The sequence below is a fragment of the Petaurus breviceps genome, unplaced genomic scaffold (genome assembly GCF_028583685.1).
Source record: "Petaurus breviceps papuanus isolate PSGF00001 unplaced genomic scaffold, PetGlider_PUasm1.0 91041, whole genome shotgun sequence".
Lineage (NCBI taxonomy): Eukaryota > Metazoa > Chordata > Mammalia > Diprotodontia > Petauridae > Petaurus > Petaurus breviceps.
This window is the reverse complement of record NW_027187400.1, coordinates 39,835,170-39,836,691: the sequence shown is the minus strand read 5'-3', so window position 1 is coordinate 39,836,691 and position 1,522 is coordinate 39,835,170. Positions and strand designations below refer to the sequence as shown.

At 70.2% G+C, this 1,522-nt stretch overlaps 1 protein-coding gene across 1 annotated transcript in view; it reads left to right on the top strand.

Annotated features, from left to right (window-relative positions):
* Window positions 1-612: 612 nt before the first annotated feature.
* AGRN (agrin) overlaps window positions 613-1,522 on the top strand; it is an 89,376-nt gene continuing 88,466 nt past the window's right edge. Inside the window, exon 1 of the mRNA XM_069079563.1 lies at window positions 613-921. Within this exon, the coding sequence (XP_068935664.1) occupies window positions 613-921 (309 nt within the window). The remainder of the gene's footprint in view (window positions 922-1,522) is intronic.

The window sequence follows — 1,522 nt, the reverse complement described above, 5'->3', positions numbered from 1 at the left end:
TTTTCCCCCTGTGAGGCGCAGCGAAGGCAGACGCCCAAGGGAAGCCCAGGGAGGCACAGCCAGAGCCCCGCAGCCCGGGGTACGAGGGGAGTGGGAGGGCAGGCAGAGAGGACTGGCCAGGGACTGACTTGTGCAGCGCTCTCCGAGAGCCGGCGGGGCCTCCCTTCTTCCCGAAGGCCAGCTCCGGACGCTCGCGGCCAGCAGCTCGGGCCGAGTGCGGACTCCCGGCGGCCGGCATCGCTTTGTTCGCTGCCGGAGGCTGCGGCTGCTGCGGCTAGGGGTCCGAGAACGGAGCCGGGAAGGGAGGCGGGCCGACGGGCGGGCCGGCAGGTTCCAGGAGGCAGGGAGGCCGGCCCAGGGGCGGGAGCTGGGCGGCCCGGCCCGCCCCCGTGCCCGCCCTCCCTCTCCGGATCGCTCGCTCGCCCTCTCGCTCCGGGGCTGCTGGGCTCCCTCCTTTCTCTTTCTCTCTCCCCTCGCTCCCTCTCGTCCTCTCCCGCGGCCACCACCCGCATCCCCTCCTCCCCCTCCCCCGGCAGGCGGCCACCAGCCTCTGCCCAGCCCAGGCCGGCCCTGCCCTGCCCGCCCGGTCCGGAGGGAGCCGGTGCGGGCGCGATGGCTGGGCAGAGGCAACTGCAGCCGCGGCGGCGGCGGGGCGGCCTGCGCCCCCCTGCCCCGCCCCTGCCCCCGGCCGCGCCGGCCTCAGCTCGGCTGGCCCCGGCCCCGGCCCGACCGCCGCAGCCCGGGCGCCGTCTGCTGCTGCTGCTGCTCGCCGCCCTGCTCGGGCTGGCCGCCGGCGCCGGGGGCGGGACGTGTCCCGAGCGGGAGCTGGAGCGACGAGAGGAGGAGGCCAACGTGGTCCTTACGGGCACCGTGGAGGAGATCCTGAACGTGGACCCTGTGCACCTCACCTACTCGTGCAAGGTGAGGGGGGCATCCCAAGGGGAGCGGACCCCCTAGGGGACGGGAAACGAGGCAAAGTTTGGGTGACGCCGGCGATCAGGGCGGCGGGAACAAGTGCCGCGCCCCCCAGCCAGCCTGCTCGTCTGGCTGGGAGCCCGGCCCGGCCCGGGTGGCTCCGGGAGGTGGGGGAGGGGCCCACTGTCCCGCCCGCGTCGCGGTCCGTAATTACCTATTTTTAGACTTAAACTGTGGGAGTCTGGGCTAGTTTATACCCAGCACCCCACAGTCCGGCCAGGGGCAGGAAATCGGAGTATCCCTCCCAGCAGTTTTGGGGTGGTACAGTCAGTCCCTCCTATTTTGAGGGGGATCTTGGGGCTGTAGCTTCCTGGGTTTCTTGGAGGGCCTGAAGCCCACTCCTTCATTGGGGGATTGGGCTCCTAGTCCGTAATGTAGGCTGACCATGAGGGTGGAGTGGGGAGTGGTTAGGAGAAGGGGGGGGGGGTAACCTGCTAGCAAACGTGGTTTGTGTGTGTGTGTGTGTGTGTGTGTGTGTGTGTGTGTGTGTGTGTGTGTGTGTGTGTGTGTGTGTGTGTGTGGACAGTAAAGAGGCCAGAGTGAGCAG